General features: G+C 51.2%; 1 protein-coding gene across 4 annotated transcripts in view; it reads left to right on the top strand.

Moving 5' to 3' along the window:
* Window positions 1–21,730, top strand: part of SSBP3 (single stranded DNA binding protein 3) — a 173,647-nt gene that overhangs the window by 110,710 nt on the left and 41,207 nt on the right. For all 4 annotated transcript variants that reach the window (XM_066376365.1, XM_066376367.1, XM_066376366.1 and 1 more), the window contains exon 5: window positions 10,820–10,909. In XM_066376365.1, the coding sequence (XP_066232462.1) occupies window positions 10,820–10,909 (90 nt within the window). The remainder of the gene's footprint in view (window positions 1–10,819; window positions 10,910–21,730) is intronic.

Genomic DNA, 21,730 nt, shown 5'->3' with positions numbered 1-21,730 from the left:
ACTAACTTGGGTGCCAGCTGAGCAGTGTGGACTCCCATTCTTGAAAGATATTCTGAGAGCCGTGCCTCCAACGATTTCTTTTAAACTTGGGGGGGGGGGAGTTTCTAGAAGCAGGCAGCTTTTTTTTGTTCTCTGCACACCTCAGTCCTGGCAGGATTAAGTTGTCATTGGAACTAAGCTTGTGTGCGGGTCCACGCCAGGGAGTTTTCCACTCTCCAGAAGCAACTGCCAGTGTTCTTGTTAAGGAGCTGTCACTGGCCTACTATGACATGTTTGCAGTTGTAAGTAGCTCCTTTAAGACTGTGAGAAGGTGTGCGTGTGTGTGTGTGTGTGTGTGTGTGTGTGTGTGTGTGTTTTGCTAATGGTGTAAACCGGGGCCTGAAGCTCATCTCTCTTTAAGAAGAAAACCAACGTTGTACAAATAGTGTGCTGTTGATCCACTTTGCACTGTTCATTTGTGGGGGCACCTCCAGCCCTTAATCTCCCATGTCTTGCGTGTACACGCCTGGGACCTGTGCCGTGTAGCTCTGTAGTCCAGCTGGGGAGGTGTTTGCACACGGAGGAGGGCGCCCTGGCTGGCATCCAGGGTATAACCAGGTATTAATTACACGGGGCTCCACCTCTTACACAAACGGTGCCCTTTGATCCAATTCCCAGAAGAAGCCGGATGCTTCCTTGGATGGATAGGCAGGGCCCCGGGGGATGGTGACCATGGCCTCTCGGCACAAGGAAGCTAGTTCCTCTTTCTCGTAGAAATACTCGGACAGGGGTGTGCCTTTTTTTCATGTCTTAAAAAAGAAACGGTATTTTTCTAACATGTGGTAGGGAGAGGCCACTCCTCAGAAGAAGGGCTTCTGTCAAGCAGAGGACGCTGTCTTCCAACAGCCTGGCCCCTTGCGTTCCCCGCCCGCCCTCCTCTGTGTTCACGGGATCGTAAAAAGTAAGCGTGTCTGTCACCTGCCTGGTGCTGTGTCGCTGGCTCAGAGGCTTCTGTTTGCTGAGCCCCTAACCTGAGTCCTAATTAAGTTCCCCACACCCCGCAGAGGGTAGAGAGCCCCCTCCTCTCAGGTGACGATGAAGGACTCGGAAAGGTAAAGTGAGGTGCCCGAGAACCCCAGCTCCTGGAGCACGGGAGGGCTGGGCCTCGAATCCAGAGAGCCCAAGAAAGGAGAGCCCTGGGTGGCCGCCTTCAAGCATCAGTTTCAAAACATACACTGAGAAGCCTGGGCACAGCTAAGAGCCAGGCTCTGGTTCTAGCAGACCTGGACTGGACTTCCAGTTCTGCCCGTGCCAAACTGTGTCACCATGGACAAGTCCTTTGACATCCGAGAGCCTCTGTTTTCTCATCTGTATTCCCTGCTGGGTTGTCAGGTGAATTGGGGACAGAAGTGGGAAAAGCTGCTGAGGTGAGCTGGGCTAGCTGAGTCTGCGTGCTGCCTTCTCAGACTAGGGTGGGGGCGGCGCCCCTTCTGTGGACAAGCCCCCTCTTGTTGTGGGAGGGGACGAGGGGAAGCCCCAAGCCCCCCATGGAAAGCAGAGGTGGGATGAAGCTCTAGCGAAGGCTGAGGCCTGGTGGGATTTGCTCTGAAGGAGAAGCTGTCAGAGGGCCTGGTTTTCAGGGAGGGTTAAGATGACAGCAGTAATCTCTCACGTCTGTATCACCTCCTGCATCTTCGAGTCCTGCCATCCTTTAAGGCCCTGGCTTGAGTGCCACCTCTTCCATAAAGCCTTGCTGATCCCCCTAATCCCCGCCTCACAGTGCCCGCCCAGAGCACCTTCCCCATCCCTCAGTTCTCTGTCATCGAGACTCATTCCATGCCCGAGACCTTGAGGGCAGAGCCCTGCCTCTCATCCCCTGTCCCGGCAGGCACAGAGCGTCCTGGACAGCCCAGGAGCCAGTGTTTGCTGAGTGCATCCGGCATGTGTAAAGCACTCGTAACCCGTGTAAGCTCCCACCTACCTTGTTTCTCCTTCTCCTCCCAGGGTAATTTGCCAGTTAGAGCCAATGGACTGTTCAGTAGGATCTTGTGCATGCATGTACATGCACATGCGCTCACTCACACGCACCCACCCACCCACCTCAGGAGGTCGCTCTACTTAGGGAAGAGCAAGACATAGATGATGCCAAACGCAGAGAATGCACTGTGCATTCCTTATGTTTGTAGTGACCTGTCCATTGTTTCTTCTCATAAGCGTCAAAAAGCACACAGAACTGAGAACTTCAGGGTGTGGAGGGTGGGGGACGGCACTGCTATTTGGGTTTCTTGAACCCAAGGTATGGGGTGGAGGGACAGAGGTAGACTAAAGTAAGGGTCACTTAGAATAACAGGCTTCTCTGTGTCTCGGTTTCCTTACAGAAGTGGCATCTTCCCGGGGATATTGAGGAGTAAATAGTACCCCCTTCCCTCTCTCCCGGTCTCTGGAATTGGTAGCTTCTTTTTGCATTCCCTCTCTGTGTTCCTGCATTCATCCTCTCATTCCGGGTGACTGAATGAGATGGGACCTTTGGAAAAAAGCTCTGGTGTCTGGACAGCCCTCACTTGGGCCTAATGGCCTGGCCGTGGCTGGTTGGGGCTCTTTTTGCCCACCTGTGGTCCTTTTTCAGGTAGCGTGGCTAAGAGCTCAGTGTGGGACCCACTGTTTCCTTGAAGCAGTAGGATCTCAGTTGCCTGGTCTAGAGCTGAACAGCACAGGAAGGTTTGTCTGAGTCACACAATAGGTGGGTTCTAGCTGGAATGATATCCTGACCCTCAGTTCAGGGGTCTTAGCTCATGTAATTCCCAGGAGGCAACAGGCAGTGCTAGGTACTGTGGCTCCCCCTCCAGCCAGGGAGGAGACTGGGCTGAGACAGTCAGCATGGCTCTGATGTGGCCGAGTGGAGATCAAACCCACTTTGTGTCACGTCCCAATTGTGAGCTCTACCCTGTTACCGTAGCTAACCCACTGCTTCCCGAGGCAGCTTATCCTACTGCTCTGACCTGGAGAAGCTTTTGGGGAGGCTGGAGCATCGACTGCTGGACTCAGGCCGTCCCTTGGCTCTGGGAGAGCACGTCCTCCTTCCATGTGACAGCCCCCTGGCTATTTGGAGGCAGGGATCCTGTGTCGCTCACTCCTGTGAGTCATCTGATGAACCTATTTTTAACACCAGCTGGTTCTGTCTCTTCACGTAGCAACAGCCCTGTATCTTCTCCACACTGCAGAATTAGAGTCCCCGTTCTCCAAAACGGATTCTCCTCTGTGGTCTGTGCATAAAAGCCAGAGGCCTCTTCCCATACCTTTCCCTCTTTGGGCCCCGCTCTCTTGGTCTTGGCCTTTGTGTCTGGGTGATGCCATTCCCTCCATTCTCTCTATCTCCTCAGCTTTCTCTTCAGTTTGTTGATGCTGCCAAAATCCCCTCTAGGAACTTGGCCCAGGTGGACCCAGGTCACTCTAATATGCTGCACAGAATGCTGAAGGCTCTGTCTCGATGACACCAGTGTAAACATCCCTCTCCCCTGGACATGCGCATCACTCAGAAGCCTTTGTTTCTCACTTGTCCTCCTTGTGTAGTCGGTGCAGGAGTGTCCTCACTCCCCTTTGTGACCATTTCTGCACACAGCCAGCCCACGTACCCCGGTGTCCTGGGTGCTTGGCCACGTGGCCTGTGTTGAGTTTCAGTCAGGGAAGCCCGCACTTGGTGGTTTCCCTGCTGCTACACGCCTGCTGAGGCCTGAGCATTGGGGTGGGGCGGGGAGGGAGGGGATTTGCAGAACAAAGTTCCATTTTGCAGCCTTGTAAATCAGTCAGGAGGGGTTGGCCGACCTGGCAGGAGTTCCGAGGTTTACTTTGAGCATTTGTTTTTCAGTTTTTCAGGACCTTCATGGGCATAGATCCATTTTCAAAACAGTAAAAATGGGTTCAGGGATCTCATGCTAGTTTTCGAGTTGAGGATAACTGGGGTTCTCAGGACAAGGCTGGAAAGTAATACCTGTAGGGACCATCCCCTGGACCCTCACTTGATGGATGCTTGAATGCTTGCCACCTGTCATGAGCTACTATAATACTAGATGGCAGACTCCTAAGAGCTGTCTCTAGGTTCCTCTACAGCAGTGGTCCCCAACACCCAGGCTGCGGACCAGTACCGGTTCGTGGGCCATTTGGTACCCGTCCGCAGAGAAAGAATAATAACTTACATTATTTCCGTTTTATTTATATTTAAGTCTGAATGATGTTTTATTTTTTAAAAATGACCAGATTCCCTCTGTTACATCCGTCTAAGACTCACTCTTGACGCTTGCCTTGGTCACGTGATACATTTATCCGTCCCACCCTAAAGGCCGGTCCGTGAAAATATTTTCTGACATTAAACTGGTCCGTGGCCCAAAAATGGTTGGGGACCACTGCTCTACAGGGGACTTACTGCGCTGCGCAGCGTGAGCAAAGGGCCCAGCCCCACATCCAGGGCTTGCTAAGTCTATTTGTTCTTGGAGCCTTGGGTTCTCTGGTATTGGATGGTTTGTGGGCGATTCATTGGGTTGCTTGGTACTGGATAAGGTTGGGATCTTGGAGGCCACTCTCTTCTGTTTAGAATTTGTCCCTGTTGCCTAGAGCAGAAAGTCCAAGTTTCTCAGCACAGCTTTCAAGGGTCTGCACAGTCACTGAGCTCCTGCAGCCCAGGCTCCACCCTGCTTCTCCACTGGAGGGGGGGGGGGGGGATATGCACTCTGGGGTAGGGGAGGTGTTCAGGTACCCCGCAATTCTGAAAACCAGATCTGGGCAGCGAGGGTACCAGGAGTAGGAGTGGCCCCAGTGAAACCAGCTGGTGTGTTGGGAATACACACGGACGGCCAGTGGCTGTGGAACCACCCTGGACTCCTGAAAACCCTCTTTAGGGAGAAAGTTGTGGAGTCAGCCCTCCTGGAAGTCTTCCTGGCTGTGAACAAAACTAAAATACTTTCAGAGCTTCAGGCAGTTGTCTGAAGGCACCTTGGACTTTTCCAGTTGACTCTACCCAGGAGGCTTAGAGGAGGCAGCTGGCTGGAATGGGCCTCACCACCCTGCAAGGCCTGTTTTTTATTTAGAAAGAATTTTAAGTTAGTTTAGTAAAAATGCGTGCGTTACCAAACTGCACGCCTGATGGGATTCTGCCTGTTTAGTCCGTGTATGTATGCGTGCCTGTATGGATAGAGGCCAGTGAGGAGGCCCTGCGCAGGGGAGCCCAGATGTCTTCAGCGGCTATCAGCAGGCTCCAGTAACAGATAGGTTCATGGGTGGTTTTCAGTCTTTGAACTCCAAGTACCCTAGAATGCACAGAGGACTCTTAAAGTGCCAGGGCCTCTGGAAGATTGTCTTCCTGTTCATACAGGAGCTGCATTTTCCAGTTCGCTACCCTTCTGGGTTGTGGGGACTTGGAAGAAGGATGCTAGAAGTCATCTCCGATTCCTCCATTGGACATGTGGGAAAACTGAGGCCCAGAGTAAGAAAGAACTTGTCCGTGAAGTCCCAGCTAGGACTGAGCCCGTGGTGGGGTGGGGTGGGGTGGGGTGGGGTGGGGGGATCTCACTCTTCTCCTCTCCTGCTCCAGTGGGGGACTTCTGTCCCGTGCACCTACCTCTGCCCTGGCCTGCTTGTAGGCCTCAGTGAATGTCAGGGTTTTTTTGTGTTTTTAGAGAAAACTCAAGAGACATTTTGCTGAGTGCCTTAATGGAACTCTTAACTCAAAGTTGGAAACCACAGGGAGAGGCTGATTCCTTGCAATCTGGAAAGGCCTGGCTTGAGATGGCCGGCCAGGGTGAGCAGGTCTTTGAATAATAAAAGTCATAATCATTTATTGAATACCTGCTGTATGCCTTATATTTTGCTGGGTCTCAGAGATAAATAAAACAGCTCTTGCTGTCCAAGTGTGGGGTTAGGGCAGTGTCACGTTGATAGATGTGGTGGGGGGCGTTCCTTGGATTTGATTTTGTGAGAAACGGTTGTTTCTTAACCCTTTTGTCACCCTTCATCACCAATTGCTGCTTTTTGTTTGCCTCTTTATGATTTTCTGCCCTTTGGAAAGTTTTGCATTATTCACACATTTTTTACTTTATAATCAAAGAATAGCAATAGCTGTCATAATTCAGGACACAGGTTTAAAAGCACTGCAGACTACTTAATTTTGCTGTTAGAGGAGGCTTTAAATGATAAAAATCATCTCCTCAACTTCCTGCCACCTTAGGTCTTCCTTTTATTGAAGGGTAGCAGAGGTTCACACTCCAGCCAGGTGTCAGAGAATTACACAGTCCACTCACTAGAACTGTGGTCACCCCAGCGCTGATATTCAGAAGACTGTGGACCGACCCCCCCCCCCCCCCCCCCCCCCGTTCCTAGAACCACTGACTCATTGCTGACTTTGGAGTGAACAAGACCTCGGAGTAAGGGGATACGTCATGCTCTCAGGTTCAAGTTTTCATTTAAAAGGTTTTTTTTAAAAAAAATTACAAGCTGTCTTTATGTTATATTCATAAGGAGCTCTTCAATATCACTAAGGGAAAAAAGTCACATACCCAAATAGCAAAGGGCATGAATATTCTACCATAAAAGTAGATCTACAGATGGCCAGTGTAAACCATTTCAAAAGGTTGAGATCCAAGAGATAAATGAAAATACCAAAGAGATACCAGTTTGCAGTCACCAGGTTAGCAACCACTTATGTCATTCCTGTTGATTAAATTGGTTAAATAATGATACAGCTATATTAATAATGGGTTCAGTTTAAAATAAGTTGTTTTCTTTGACCACTTAATTGCAGTAGGGGGTAAGTGTTCATGACATTATTTAACAAAATACAGTGACTAATTTTCTTTTACTTTGTCATGTTCTAAAATAGGGGTGTGTTTTGTACTATGATAGATAAATGCTAACTTAAAGAATTGAGTTTGTGAAGCTGTCCAGATCTTTCTCTAAAAACAAAGCCTTGTTTCCAAGTCGAAGGCTGAGGAAGAGTAGGTCTGTGCTCTGAAGAAGATATGGAAAAGGGTTGCCTTGTGCCTGCTCTCTGCACAGATGTCTGTTTCCTCATCTGTAAAGTGGGGGTGCTTGTGTCTACCTCAGAAGACTACCTTGGGGGTTCAGGGAGAGATGGTGTGGAAGCACTGGCCTTTTCTGAGCACCAGGCCAGATGGCTCCCACCATCCATACCCCCTGGGGCTGGGCCTTCCTTCGCACCCCACGGTAGGGGCTCCGTCTTGCTCATCCTCATCCCAAGAACAAGTCAGTTCCACAAAAGAGGGTTTTGGTTTTCCCAGAGTGATAGCCTGCTGCCACCCACCTTCTTTCTAATCGTTGTCCTTGTTAGTCCACCCACCCTGCTTGACCGGTCGACTTCAATGAAGACGTGACCAACTGACGAGAGACCATGTCCTGGAAGCACGCCTCTCTTTTGGAAAGATGTTGGTTCTCCTTTGCATTTTGATAAATAGGGACGGACAAAAGTAGGTTTAAGTATCCACTGGTCATTGGTTCAGTTACTAAACCATCATTAACTAAAGATAAATCATAAGTAAGGGTACAAAATAATAATAATGATGATGATAAGAACATAAATAATTAATAAATAAGTAATAATACAAGAATAAACTCTGTATTTCTCATACTCATAACTAAATCCATTTTTGCCCACCACTGTATATAAGAACTTTTTTCTTTTGGGAGGGAGGTAAATGATCTGAAGTTTGGAGGGATAAGTAGATAAAAATAAGCAAGGAAACTTCTATTAAAGAATTAAAGGGGCCCTGGCTGGTTGGCTCAGCAGTAGAGCGTTGGCCTGGTGTATGGAAGTCCTGAGTTTGATTCCCAGTCAGGGAACATAGGAGAAGTGATCATCTGCTTCTCCACCCCTCCCATCACTCTTTTTCTCCCCGCCACCCCCTGCAGCCATGGCTAGAATGGTTCAAGCAAACTTGGCCCCAGGTGCTGAGGATGGCTCCATGGTCTTGGCTCAGGTGCTAAAATAGCTTGATTGCTGAGCAATGGAGCAGTGGTCCCAGATGGGCAGAGCATCATAGGGGGCTTGCTGGGTGGATCCCAGTTGGGGCGCATGCGAGAGTCTGTCTCTGCCTCCCGCCTCTCTCTTAATTAAAAAAATAATAATAATAATTTAAGGAGCTGTGGCCAGGTAACTCGGTAGAGCATCATTCAGATATGCCAAGGTTGCAGGTACGATCCCCAGTCAGGCACATACATACAAGATCAGCCAATGAATGCATGGATAGGTGGAACAACAAATCAGTGTTTCTCTGTCTCTCTCCCCCTCCCTCCCTCTCTCTAACCCTCCTTTTTTCTCTCTCTTTAAAATCAATTAGTAAAAAAAATAAATAAAAAGGAATTAAAGGAGATAAAACACATTATAAAATTGATAATTAGAATGAAGTCTCAGAAACATAGGATAGAATTAACATGCTCAGAAACAAACTTTGTAAGAATTTTGTCTCTGATTTAAAATGACTGAGGGAAAAAGCATACTGAGGCAATTGACTATTTGAGGAGCGAAATCTATATTCTTTACCAAAATGATATCCTGAAGGATGAAAGAGTTAAATGTAAAACCAATCTTTGAAAGAACTTAAAGAAAATATAGGTGAACATTTGCCTCATCCCACTGTTTTTAAACTTTTCTGTTCTGCTGCTGAGGCGTAATTGTTGGCTGTAAATCATGAAAAGTTGCATTTTCACAGAACTGCCAACCACAAGCAAACAGTGCAGCTAATGGATAACCTGGCTTATTCCCCAGGCGGCCCTCATCCCTGATAACACCGGGGTTGGAGGAGCTTCTCCTTCTGGTTAGGACTGTGGACTCCAACCTGGGGAGGTGTAGAGACCTAACCTGTGATGTTTGGGATGTTTATAATGCATTACAGCAGTGATTTTCAAGAGGCACACTGGTGTGCTGCAAGAATTTTTAAAAATTGCAAGACCTGACTATTGAGTCAGGGGCACTGACCTCTTTTCCCTATATTGTCAATTGAAAAAAAAAGATGCCTGACCTGTGGTGGCGCAGTGGATAGAGTGTCGACCTGTAATGCTGAGGTCGCCGGTTTGAAACCCTGGGCTCGTCTGGTCAAGGCACATATGGGAATTGATGCTTCCTGCTCCTCCCCTGTTCTCTCTTTCTCTTTCCTCTCTCTCTTTCTCTCCTCTCATAAAACTGAATTAAAAAAAAAAAAAAAAAAAAGCCAGTACCTCAATAGCTGTCTGGTGTGAATAAATCAAAATTATACCTATTTTTTTGTCAGATCGGCAAAAAATATATATTTTGGTGTGCTGCAGAATTTTAGCAATGAGTTTACATGTGCCACGAGATGAAAAAGGCTGAAAATCGCTGCCTTACCAGATGGCTGTAGAATCTCTTTAATGACAGAAAGGGTTGCTTTTCTGTAGGCAGAATCCTTTTGAAATGTTGGGCCAGAGTGGCAGCCCAACCCTACCCCATTCTCTTGACCAAGGGTCTGTTAAAGCACCTACTTACTGTGTGCCCATACCGAATCCTCCTTGCTTCTAGATTATTAAACTTTCCCAGTTTATAAAACACAGCTCATTTAATCCTCTGTGGCCCTGATGACCAGGCAGGACAATAGCCACCCTACTTTTATAGGAAACTCGTGCGAAACGGGCAGCTGGCTTGTCCACGGTCATCCCTTGCTAGTGCAGGCACCAGCGCTTGAACCCAGATGTCCTAGCTGCAGTGAGAGCCGTTCATTTTGCTGCATGCACTGTGTTTGTGGAATTCACACATTGCCTCATTTCCTTCCATCAGAGCTGGAAGTCCAGAGTTCTGTCTGGTTCCTATTTTCTGGCTGAGGAAAGGGAAGAAGTGACTTCTTCAAAGTGGTGATGGGTAGGCGGCATTCCTAAGAGAAAGAGAGGCGTTCCTGACCCTGAGTGGCTCACACTTGTCTCAGAACCAGTCAGACTCCTGGGAGATGATTAGTGATTCATTTTCAGGTTCTCAGTCCTGGTGGGGCTTGGGGACCACTGAGGCTCGAAGTGGGCTTCCTGGAGGAGCACCTGGGGGCTTCAGGATCGGTGGGAAGGAGCAGGGCACGGGCCCAGGCAGGGCGGTCAGGTCTGTGCCTTCCTGAGCAGCCTCCCCCGCCTGTGTGAGCACAGGGCCAGGCACAGACATGCCGACCACACGAACAGGTGGGACGCAGATTGTCTGGAAGGAGGCCAGGCTGAGGCAAGCAACGTCTGCTCACCCCTGGGAGGCATTTGTTGAGGCAGATGTACCAGGTAAATGCCGGAATAGCAGCCTTTAAAAGGAAGAGTAACAACCCCCTCCACATTGTGCAGCTCACCTCCTGTACAGCAGCACCCAGGACCCTGAGGGGGACCAAAACACACCTGCCCTCCCTCATCTCCTCCAGGGACATTTCCCAGCTGGGCTGTCTGTTTATTCATTATGTCGTGGGTATTTATTGGTCCTCTGCTCTGTATAGCGTGTCAGCCTCTTAGAGAGGGTGCAGACGTTTATGAAGCACCTCACCTGCCCTGAAGGAACTTCACAAAGCAGCTGGGGGGGGGGGGCTTCCTTACATTCACAGCAGCTGCTGCGTGTTGGCCACCCACCCACTGCAGCTCTGCGTGCCTGTGCAAAGTGGTGGGTGTCGTGCGCCCATTTTGGAGATGAGGAAATGGAGGCTCTGCAGTCATCACTTGCCTAGGAAGGGACACCTGGAAAGGCGGTATTGAGGAGGGTCTGTAGAGGATGTGGCCGGACAAGGAGAGGTGGGGGCCAGGGTCAGAACTCAGTCTCTTCTTGTGGATGCAGACTCTCTAACTCTTCACCTTCCTGTCTCCACAGAGTGCAGCCGCCGCCCCGAGCCCAGTGCTTGGCAACATTCCCCCCAACGATGGGATGCCTGGGGGCCCCATCCCTCCGGGTTTCTTTCAGGTACGTGCTGGGCCCTTGGTTGGTCCTGTTCTCCTTTCATTTCAGGCCAGCCTCTCCGGGTGGGAGGGAGAGAGGGAGGGAGAGAGAGAGAGGAGTAGGTAGTAGCTCAGTTTGCCATGGTTTAAATACTGTTGTTTTTGCTGGTTCAAGCCCTTCCCTTTCCATCCCTTTTTCCACCCCTGCAAAAACCGAAGAGGGGAGGAGGGATGGCGAGTAGACACCTCCTGCGTGTGCTGGAGTTTGTTTTCCTCACACCCGCTTTGCAGGCGCAACACGGCCGCCCCTGGTCAGGCCGGCGTGGGGCTGCTTCCAAGTCCGTGTGGAGCTGCTTTTTAACAAATGCTTAAAAAAAAAAAAGTAAACTTTTTTTGTTGTTTCTGTTTTGTTGCTGCTGTCGTTGTCCTTGTTTACTTTGCTTGTTCAAACTACAAACCTTAGGCATAATTAAAAAAAAAACACAAAGAAACCCACCATCCTGGCAGGTCTCAGAATCCCTTCCCTCTGGTTAACCACTTGATTTTTTCCGAGTGTGATCACAGACGGCGTCCCACGAGCATCTGTGCCCACACTCTGCCCTGCCAAAGGCAGGAGCAGATCCCACATTGGTCAAGAGCCTGGCCTTTTCCAAAAGACACCTTGTTGGGCTGTCGGGGCACCCTGTGCTGTCAAGGTGGGCTGGGTGTGGCTGCCACCCCCTCTGCTCCTCCTCTGTCTGTGCCGTCCCCTCTGTGGGGTTCGTCCCATATAAACCGGATTGAGACCGGGAGCCGTCTTGAAGAGGTGTCAGCATGCAGGGCTGGAAGGGGCTTTTATGATGAAGCTCTTGAGTGTAACATCCATTCTTTCAAACCTGTCTGCGGCTGGGTTGGAGAATCTGCCTGAGTTCCCCAGGCCTTTTGCAAACTTAGCACTTCCAGATAAGAATATGGAAGGAGCAGTTGTGTGGAAAAGAAGGCAAAGATTTTTCTGTGAAGCCCAAGAATCCCAAACTGTGACCAGTAAGGCAGAGTCCAAGGACACGGGTGCTCAGTGGGAGCCAGAATTTCACACCATGTGTGTTGAGCAGTGAGACATGGGATGGGCTACAGGAGGCAGGAGCTCTCCCTGGCACTGGAGGTATCTGAGCAAAAATGGGACTGATACCTCTTAGGGATGGTAAGGATGGGAGGTGACTTAGAAGACACCAGTCTTACTCCCACTTTGTAAGATTTCACATTTTGATTGATGTTAACTCCCAGGAGAGGAGGGTTAGGACATGTTACTAACATGTCCTAACAAGAAGGGAGTCAGTGAAATATGTGTGTTCCCTGAAAATAGAACCAGCATGTGGCCCACCCAGATGGCAGTCAGGAGAGTAAGAAAGACATAGGGGTGGTGGCTCAAGACATTGGATGACCATACATGGTGTATGCATTTCTAGCATGCTGCCCAAACTGGGGTCTTGTTCCAGGGGTGGAAATGGATACAGCTTCAAAGATCAGTGTGTAGGCTCCGGGTTGGACCAGACCAGGTGTTGCCTGGGGTTTGGCTTGAGATAAGGCCACAGCCATCAGGAAGGAGGGGACAGACTTCAGAAAAAGAGTGAGATGTTCAAATCTTTGGAATCCCATGGATCCAACAAAGAAAGGAGCCAGGTAGCCTCTCACTTTCTCTGAAATGGTCATCCCTGCCAAGGAACAGCCATCTTCTGGCCACTGCACCCAGGGCATTCCACAGCCAGCTGGTCTCTCCCACAGGTGTTCTGTCTGTGAGGACTTCTTTCTGATGAGTCCATGGATGCCCTTGAGAGATGGCAGAGGTGGCTCTCCAGCCTGGTGGTCAGAGCCCACGCAGGTAGCAGGTTCCACCTGGGTGTGTCCCTGATGAAGCTGTTTACTGCCACCTGGGTGTCCAGTGCAGATGGTGGGAAAAGGTGGACAATAACCAGCTGTATTTTTAAAAATAGGCTATTAACTTCTATTTTTCTGGCCTGAGTCTGGGGCAAGGCGAGGTCTGCCTGATATGTGGGCAGCTCCCTACTTCCTGCTTTGGTATAATTGTTCATGGTTAAGGCTTAATTCCAGACATACTTCTTGGGCCCTCCCCTGTGACGTTCAGGAGTGTGTGGTCAGAAAGTCCAGACTGAGTCTTGCCCTTATTTAGCTGCCACCAGCCACTGCCACACAGAGGTGACTTTGGGATCCTTCCTGACTTGAGGTCTTCTCTGATCTCCTGTCAGGGTAAACCATCAAGAGCTGACTGAGCCTTTGAGCAGGGTGCTGTACCCAGACCTCTCTGCTTGCTGGGTGATGGGCCGATGCCCCTCTCCCACTCAGGGCACCATTTCCCCATCAAGGTGGATGGGGTCTTTGCTGGCCGTGATGCTGAACCCCTCGGGCTGGGTCACTGCTGAGGGGAAAGGGTATCTTTCTGGCAGGAGTGAGTGGCTTCCCATTTCCGGAGAAGGCCGGCTCACCACAGAAATATTAGCTATTGATTGCTGGCCTTGGCCCTCACTCATCTTACAGGCGGTCACTCCAATAGTAGAAGGGAAGTAGAGATGGTATCGAAGGTTTTATCTGCTGCCAACATCTGCACTTCTTCCCCGGCTTGGCTGCGGCCATGGCTGGCAGCTCCTCTGTAGGAGGGTCTTTGCACCGAGGAGCCAGCTGGGGTTGGCTGATCCAACCTTAGCCAGACCCTTTCCCAAAGTGGCAGTCCCAGTTTTCAGGTCAGCGCTCCACCCCCAGTCGGTGCTAAATTTAGAACTGCCAGGGTGGGTGGGAGGGAGCAGCTGTCCACCCCTCGTTCTGGTCCCTTAGGAAGCAACACAGGGGACTCCCTTCCTCAGGCCCCTGCCTCCCTGGCTGTGAGGCTGCTCCCGGGGCCAGAGGTCTAGCCTTTCGTCCTGTGTGCTCTTTCTTACTCAGTGTTCGGGTTTCCGAGGTGGTCAGTGCCCGCTTGGTCGTGTGGGGTGAGATTGGGTCTGGTAGCAGCAGATTGAGGACTGACAGGGAGTTGGTTTGGGACCTGGCCATACTCAGTATTGGGGAATATTGTGGGGTTCTCAGGGTCATGGTAGAACTTAGCCAGGCCATTCTAATTCTGTGTGTTCCTTGTAAAAAGGTTGCCTTAATCTTGGCACCCCCAAGGTGCTATGCACTAGGGCCCCAGGAAATGTTTAAACTGAGTTTATTTGTGTTGCTTACATGACCAAGAGTGGAGCCAAACCAACCCCAAAGCTCTAGATCTGGCATTCTGACCAGGCTTGGCGGGTCCGGGGTGGGGTTCCGGAGTGGGGAGGGGAACAGAGAAGTAGAGGCGGAGGAGGCCTGTTTTAGTCTTCCACCTGCTCACACAGTTGCTGAATGGCCTTAGGCAGGTTGCTCCCCATCTCTGGCCTTCGTTTCCTCACTGGTAGAGGAAGCCGGGTAGACCAGATGGTCTCTGAGGGCCCTTCCAACTTGAATTTTCTGCTTTGGATCCAGATGGATTTTATATAATCAAGCAGTGCCATTTCTTTTCATGCAGCTTAAGTCACTTGGGCTGCACATCTGGCAAATTCAGCTTGACTTTGACCAGGCCCACTGGTCTGGGTGGGTCCCCATCTCCTTGGCCCTAAGGTGGTTCTAAGGGAGGCACTGTCCAATGAGGATTTCTTGGTCCAGAGCTAGGGAATTGCAGGATGCCAGGGGTCACGGAGAAGGGAGCATTGGGTACAGGCTGTTTTGTTCTTGTTTTGTTTCAAATTCCAATAATTGTTTTCCATTCTGTAGTGTTTTTAGACATGCAACTTTCATTTCAATCACAGTTGTTTCTACAGAGGAGTCACGGCTGATTGGGAAAGTGAGACTCAGGAAGGTGACCTTCCCAAAGTTACTAACCCCGGGCTGTAATGGGAATCTAAAGCCCCGCTTCCTGGTTCCTAGTATTCCAAGTATAGATAGAGGTCTGAATATCTAGAGGAAGAAGGGGGACTAGAGAAAAAGAGGGAAAGAATGGAAGGAGAAAGCATCTCTAGCCATCTTATCTTCTCTCCAGAGTAACGAATGTTTCCATCCAAGTGCCAGCGCTGATTGGTTAGTGATGGCTGCTTAAAATACCATGTTAAGAGAGATTCTGAAGCTATGTCCAGGCCTGATAGACACTGACTGGCCAGGTTTACCATGAACATGAACACATTAATGGTAGTTCGTGTCCTAGGTATTTGTCATCCCCAATCTAGTCTAGACTTCTTATTTATAGATGAGAAACGAAGGCCCAGAGGCAGATGGGATAGTGTGGTTTGTGACAGTCATTGGCCACCTCTCATGTGAAGGCACAGGGCTTGGCTCTAGGCCCAAACTAAGTTAACCGTAGTCTGCCCACATGAGCACCCAGCCTACCAGAGAGATTGACAGGTAAGTAAGCCCACGTCCTGTAGCAAGAGTGAGAGATCTGCTTGCTCAGACAGGACATTCAGGAGGGCTTCCTGGAGGCAGCACAGCCCTGGCTGAGACAGTGTCCAGAATGAGGTGATGCTTAGTGGGAGACAGAGCTGGAGAGGTTGCTGGCATTTGTTGATGGGTCTTGTTGGAGAGTGTGGACCAGTGGGAAGCCTGGTCTGGATAATGCCTCCACATTCCAGAACAACTTACTCTGCAATAGCTCTGTTGGCTCTGTGGAGGCGAGGACCTGGGTGCTGAACACATTGATGGACATTGGCTTTTCAGAGACTTAGCCGAGGTCATGGGGCTCATGACTGCCTTCTTTGGAAAAACAACCCGGGGGGACCCAGATTCCTTTGCCACAAGTTCAGCCCATCCTGCTCTGAATATATATATTTTCTGCTGTGATGCGGGCAGTAAAGGTTGTTATGTTCCCCATTCCAATGAGTCCTCATTCCTGCCCACTGAGCCCATCTGTCTTGGAAAGACATTGAGGTCCGCCTCCAGAGAACCCTCCCGTCAGTTATGGCCGGAGAGGAGAAGGAGCAAGTGCTGGGTATATATAGCCCAGGAACCAGAGAAATGATCCAGGAAGTAAAATGGAGAGAGATGCACACACGATCTTGGACCTCTCCTGTTGAGGCCATAGGGAATGCTTTTCTCCCCTTCCGCAGAAGCAACTGGGTGTCTCCCAGAGAGAAGCAGCCTTAGGAAGGCTCTGATGACTTACTGGAAATGTTTACGTCCCCCCACACAGAAGATCCTTAGCCCTGACTCTGTGAGTCTTCAGCCCTTAAATCTCAGATCGTTGAGGAAAAATAAGAGGGAGACCAATTTGAGTCTTTCTAGGGAAGACATATCTACCACTCGCCAATTGAACAAAGAAGTAGTGAACTCCTTGGCACTGGTTGTAACCAAGCAGAGATTAGATGCCTAGCAGAGAGCCCTGGGGACTGTGAGCCTTGAAGTGGGGTGCTGTGTTTCCAGGGAGAGTCAAAGCCCAGTAAAAGCGAGAACATGCCGGTGCAGCAGCTGAGGCAGTTCCTAAGAGCTGGGCCGAGTTCTGTCCATTTCCTGCCTTCCTCTCCAGAGGAAAGCAGCAGCAGTAGCAGAGTGAGCTGACACTCCTGCCAGGAAGCCGCTGCAACAGGAAATTTCTCTGTACTGACCAGGGCCAATCTGGGACTCGGGAGACTAGGGAAGAATTAAACCACCTTGTTTTTGTGGTTTTCAAAGCCTGCTACTGGGGGGGGGGGTGATTAGGGGCCTAGATCCCCATTTTACAGTTGATGAATCTGAGGCTGGCACCTAAACCATGTGAGATCTGGCCAGGCTGGTTGGTTATCCCTTAGCCCATGGCCAGGTGTGGTCTCTAAGAGCACAGGAACCTCCTAGTCACCCAGTCCTGGTGCACACAGCAGACTGACGAATAGACGTGGACCTCTCTGTCTGGTGGAGGAGGCAGGCAGTGATTACACGGAGAGGTCACTGCCATGGGGCAGGTAAAAAGGAACAGCCAGCCTGGCCTGGGGACTGTCTGGAAAAGCTGCCCCCGGGGGCTGACATTTGAGCTGAGGCCTGAGCAGGAGGCAGTTGGGGGTGGAAGGGGCAGGGTGCCAAGACACCAGGGTGGGATGGGATGTGAAAGGGCAAGTTTGGAATGGCAGGAGGCCTGGCTGGCTTGGGGGAGGGGGCAGATCCCAGTGAGCATGAGTTACACACACAAGAGACTTGAACCTCAAGACAGAGCAGCACAGGAAAGTCCCTAATCCTAGGGAGAACACCAGTGGCTGGAGGGGCCAGGGTCTTGGTAGGCTGGCCAGCGTGGACGTGTGGATTCCAGACTTGGTCCCCTCGGCGACGGCCAGGGCCTGAGCTGGAGAGGCGACTGGGTGTCGGGGCCGGTACTTCCCTGCCAGAGCCTGGTGGCCCCTCAGTGGGTGTTGGAGCTGGAGGAAACAGAGCCAAGAGGAGGCTCAAGGGTTTGGCTGGCACCAGACCGTGCTGGGTGGGTCTTTGAGGTGGGGGTGCGGCAGTGAGAGGCTGTGAGTCTGAGCTGCCTTCTCCCCTTTTGGGCCCCATGTGTGGTCCTGGGGCTGTCCAGCCTAGCCTCTCTGGCAGCCCCAGCCAGTGCGCTCAGGCCCCATGTGGAACCGACTCCTTAAAGTTGCTGGTGAAACACTGTCCAGATTAGAAACGGTGTCCCTTCTGTGATTTAATTGACCCTGTAAAGTTGGGCCTGAGAGCTGATAGCATTCCCACTGTATGGGTGAGAAAAATTGGCCAGAGTTGCTCAGGGAAGATAGGCCTGGATGGGGCTGTGAGATCTAGAACCTTTTGGTGAACCCCTTTTCTGTTGGGGAGCAAATCCCCTTCCTTTTCTGGGCCCAGCCCCTGTCCTGTCTGCTTCTCTGTGGGCAGATGGGGTCTGATAGCTACATTGGCCTGTGTGTATGAGGGTAAGACTGAGGTGCTGTGACAAGGGTGAGTGGGGACAGAAACACCCCCCTCCTTGCAGCCCCTAGCCCTGCTGTCTGGCTCCAGACTGACAGAAGGCAGGGTCACCCCTGCTGAGAAGGATTAGAGAGGAGGCGGGGTGCCCCAACTGCTGTTCCCCACCCCCAGCCCCCACCTGTTCCAAGCTGACTTGGCTTCTGAGATGGCGGCCCCCTCCTCTGGTTGCTGTGGTGAAACCAGTGGCAGTCTTTAAGCCTGAAGACCCCTGCCCTGGGAGTTGGGCGCCCTGGTTTGAGACAAGTGCTGCTGCCAAACGGCTGTGTATCCTTTGGGAACCATCCTCCCCTTTCTGGGCCTTAGTTTGCTCATGTGTCCAATGAGGGGTGCTCAAGAGGGCTTTAAAACCCCTGGCCACTCTGAAGCACTGTGGTCCGGTCACATAACCACCCAAGCCCCCACCCCAATCCCCCACCCACCACTGGACCTCCCCCCCCCCCACACACACACAGTCTCCTGGCCTGTGTAAGAAAGGCCAGGAGAGGAGGGGGGAAAAGCCTTTTTTATCTTGCCAACACCACCTCCACAAAGGTCAGGCTGTGCTCCCGCCCTGCCCAGCAGCCACCCTGGTGCCTACTGTCTGCCCAAGGCACAGATGACCGGCACCGGGCTCCTAGCAACAGTGGACAAAAGGTTACTTCTGACGTGCCAGGCTGCCTCGGGCCTCCTCGTCCTCCCTCCTAAAAAGGGGGGGAAGTTACGGCCTTGACTGGCGCGTGTGCCTGTTGTGCAACACACGGGCCTGTTTGTGTCTGCACACTCGAGACACCCCCCCCCCCCAAGAAAAACGTGAACTCCACATGTCGTGCTGTAACTCACTCTGATGAAATGGAAAGTTGAACATAAATCAATGTCTGCCGCCGTGTTAGCTATGCATCAGCAGTCAGTGCCTGGGAGATTTGCTCGGTAACAAAGCACCCAGCGGCTTCGTGGGCCTTGGCTGCCCCCTAATGCAGAGCCAGCCCCACACCAAGGAGCCCAGCAGGAGCTGCACCAGCTCCTGGCTGCCTGCCTCTGCCTACCCCCCAACTCCCCAGTCTTTGCTCCCTTGTGAGTGAGAGGAAGGGGAGCATCTTCGGAAAGACCCTTGGACCTAGGAGGCCTGGGCTGTGTTCTTTCTGCTGCTCCTCATGCTCCCAGAGACCCCCCCAGCTGTGGCCCCTCTCTCTGGGCCTCACCTCCTGAGCTGTAAGCTGACTCCGAGATCTCTGACTTTTATGGATCCGATACTCAAGGATTGGTGTCAGCAGCTGCCTTCACCTCTCGTTTATTAAGAGCTTGGACTGGTTTATTCTTTTCCCCTTTGGACCTGGGTTTTTACTTTGGGTTTCTCTTAGAATTGAGTTTTCCCCTGTGCCTGAGCGCTGTTTTGTGGGTTGTCAGCTCACCCTGCACTGTGGCTGTGTCTGATCCCCTACAAGATCCTCCTGCCTCTCAGAGAGGGGTTAGGGGACCCCCATGTTTTTGTTTTGCCTCTTCATAGTTGGCTAAGGGGGTAAACCTCTGCTTTCCCCACCTTTCTTCTCTGCAAATCATATTTAGATTTTTCTCCTTTAAAAATAATAATAATAAAGGGCTCTGGCTGGTTGGCTCAGTGGTAGAGTGTTGGCCCAGCATGTGGAAGTCCAGGGTTCAATTCCCAGTTGGCATACGGGAGAAGAGACCTTCTGCTTTGCCATTCCCCCCCTCTTCTTCTCCCACAACCATGACTCGATTGGTTGAAGTATATTGACCCCGGCTGCTGAGGATGGCTTCATGGAGCCTCTACCTCAGGTACTAAAAACGACTCGGTTGGGAGCATGGCCCCAAATGGGTAGAGCATTGGCCCCAGACGGGAGTTGCTAGGTGGATCCTGGTTGGGGAACATGCGAGAGTCTGTCTCTCTATCTCCCCTCCTCTCACTTGGAAAAAAAAGAAAAGGAAAAAAAAAGTTCAAATTCCTCAGCCCTTGTAGCAGAAGAGGTTTGAGGAAGAAAATTCCAAAAGAATCCTGTAATAACATGCCTTGGTATTATGTGGATCAGGATAGACCCCCTGAAGACTAAGATCACGCCATTCCAGAAGAAAACTGCTCCTCAGGGAGTCTGGGCTGGGCCCAGGGCCAGGGGGCTGCACTGGGGGTCAGGGAGCATGGTTATGTCTCTCTGGATGCTCAATATGCTGTATCCCCCCAGTGTGGGTTCTGGGTTCATGTCCTATTTCTGACTAAATTAACGCCCTGGCCAACCTTTCCCTGACAGATTCCCTCTTCCAAATGAAGGCCTTGGGGTGAAGGAAGCCCCTGGGCCAGGCCCATAGGTGCTCTATGAACTTGTCTTCCTGGAAGCCCTGTCTCTCACTGAGTTCAAAATGGTGGGGTAGGACTTGCTAAGAGCCACAGCCTCCACGAAGTGCAGGCCCCGGGATGGGTGCGGGGATCCCCAAAGGGCTCCTTGACCTTGGGGACACCACATTGGCTCTGTCTGCAGTGAAGGGATGGGGGCAGGAGGGCACCCAGCGAGGTAAGAGGCCGCCGGAGGAGATGACCTCTGAAGAGAGATGTCATAAAGTGCAGTGGCTATGAGCAGGGGCCTTGGACCAGGAGAGCCCATTGCCGCTTTCTAGTGATGTGTCCTGGGCAAGTTACCCGACCTCTCTGGGTACGGGTTTCCTCAGCTGTGCTGAAAAGTGGTCACTCAGCAAATCACCATGCCTTCCTTTGGAACTGTGATGAGGACTGGTGCCTGGTGCAGGAGGCACTCAGGATCCTGGGGTGTGGACGCAGCATGTATGTCCTGAGGCTGTTCTGTTCTGCACGTGAGCGGCCAGGTGGAGTGCTTGCTCCAGCACTTTCAAGAGCAAAGGCCGAGTCGCTTTTTTCGTCCTTTGTCTGCGAGGTGGGCTCACGGGCTCAGCATAGCCTTGGTGGGAGCGATGGATGGGAGAGGGTTTGGTATGCTCGAGATATATTGGCTTTCTAGTGCTTAATCCTCCCATTTGACTGACCTATATGGTGCCTACTAAGGATGGGACCTGCTTGGCTCTTGAATGTGTGACCTCGCTTACCTCCTTGGACCCTGCCACCTTGATTCCTCGTTCCCTGGTCCACCTAACGGGAGCCGGTGTGAGGGGGCGGGGGGAGGCAGGGAAGCTGGCTGTGTGTGCAGAAACCTGTGATTCTTCCTACCTGAAACAGGCTTGTTAATGTGAGCTTGATGGAAACCAGCTCACCCATCCAGGGACCTGGGTCTTTGCCTGTACTCCGGAGTCCTGTCACTAGTGAGTGTCAACTGAGTATCATTTATTTGAGTTTCACTTTCCCCACATGTAGCATAGGAGCAGCTCTAGTGCTTCATCAGCCAGGAGTTCGGGAATGTGGTGGGAGCAACAGGCAGATCAGAGATCTGTGCAGTCTCCTTCCCAGAGGCTGTGTTTGTGGGCGAACTCCAGCCTCGGCTGGCTGCAGGTCAGCGGGGTGGCACCTTCTCCTCTGTCAGTGCTCTTCCTGTCAGTGGTGTCTCTTCATTAAAAAAAGTCCAGGTTCTTGGTAAGACAGAGGTCTTCGTGATTTATCCCCTGCTACCCTCACCCTGTTGTTGGACCAGCTGCCGATCCCCAGGAGAACAGCCGGAGCTGTTGCTCTCAGACCCAGCCTCTGCCTCTTCAGCGTTTCCATATGACCTCCTCTATGGGCTGCAGAATTGTCCCCTTTCCTTCTCGAAGGCTCTGCAATCTCAAGTCAGTTTTATTCAAGAGGTCTTTAAAGAAAGTCTTTTTCTGTCCTTGCCCCAAGGTCAAATGAGATATGCCCCAAATGTGGATCTGATTATGATTAGTTAAGGATGGTGATCTTGAAAAACTTACCCTAGAGGTCTGAGAGTTTGGAGATTTGCACTCTGTTCTAGGGCAGTGGCTTTACCTG

The sequence above is a fragment of the Saccopteryx leptura genome, chromosome 3 (assembly GCF_036850995.1).
Source record: "Saccopteryx leptura isolate mSacLep1 chromosome 3, mSacLep1_pri_phased_curated, whole genome shotgun sequence".
Classification (NCBI taxonomy): Eukaryota; Metazoa; Chordata; class Mammalia; order Chiroptera; family Emballonuridae; genus Saccopteryx; species Saccopteryx leptura.
The sequence above is the reverse complement of the archived record's forward strand: the minus strand, read 5'-3'. Positions and strand labels throughout refer to the sequence as shown.